Source organism: Micropterus dolomieu, linkage group LG05, assembly GCF_021292245.1.
Source record: "Micropterus dolomieu isolate WLL.071019.BEF.003 ecotype Adirondacks linkage group LG05, ASM2129224v1, whole genome shotgun sequence".
Taxonomy (NCBI): Eukaryota; Metazoa; Chordata; class Actinopteri; order Centrarchiformes; family Centrarchidae; genus Micropterus; species Micropterus dolomieu.
This window is the reverse complement of record NC_060154.1, coordinates 10506361-10506729: the sequence shown is the minus strand read 5'-3', so window position 1 is coordinate 10506729 and position 369 is coordinate 10506361. Positions and strand designations below refer to the sequence as shown.

The window sequence follows — 369 nt, the reverse complement described above, 5'->3', positions numbered from 1 at the left end:
TGTGTGACTGCTGCTACTTTAACACACTACAGAAGGATTACACAGATAGACAGCTCTGTTACAAGAAGGGCTGAGAGAGGAAGTTTGGTATCAAGAGTCCTTGGTCTGCACACTGTTTTCCAACCACAGAGTCTCAAAACAATGTAATACAACTGCACCAATGTAACTCCACGTTTACTACAGACATGCTAAAAAAAAATCTAATAAGAGATATAAGAGCATCTGGGGTCAAGTTTGAAAAGTATTAAAATGTATTAAAACTGACACAAGAAAGTAGAGAAAAAAGGTAAGATGCCTTGGAAAGCAAGACAATGTGTAAGAGGATGTGTGGAAAAGCAGCAACAAACTCCTCTCTTCACCTGGCTCCAT

At 39.0% G+C, this 369-nt stretch overlaps 1 protein-coding gene across 1 annotated transcript in view; it reads right to left on the bottom strand.

The window, feature by feature from the left end:
* Positions 1 to 369, bottom strand: part of LOC123971270 (probable ATP-dependent RNA helicase DDX49) — a 4632-nt gene extending 4263 nt beyond the window's left edge. The window contains exon 1 of the mRNA XM_046049990.1: positions 360 to 369. Coding sequence (XP_045905946.1) covers positions 360 to 369 — 10 coding nt within the window. The remainder of the gene's footprint in view (positions 1 to 359) is intronic.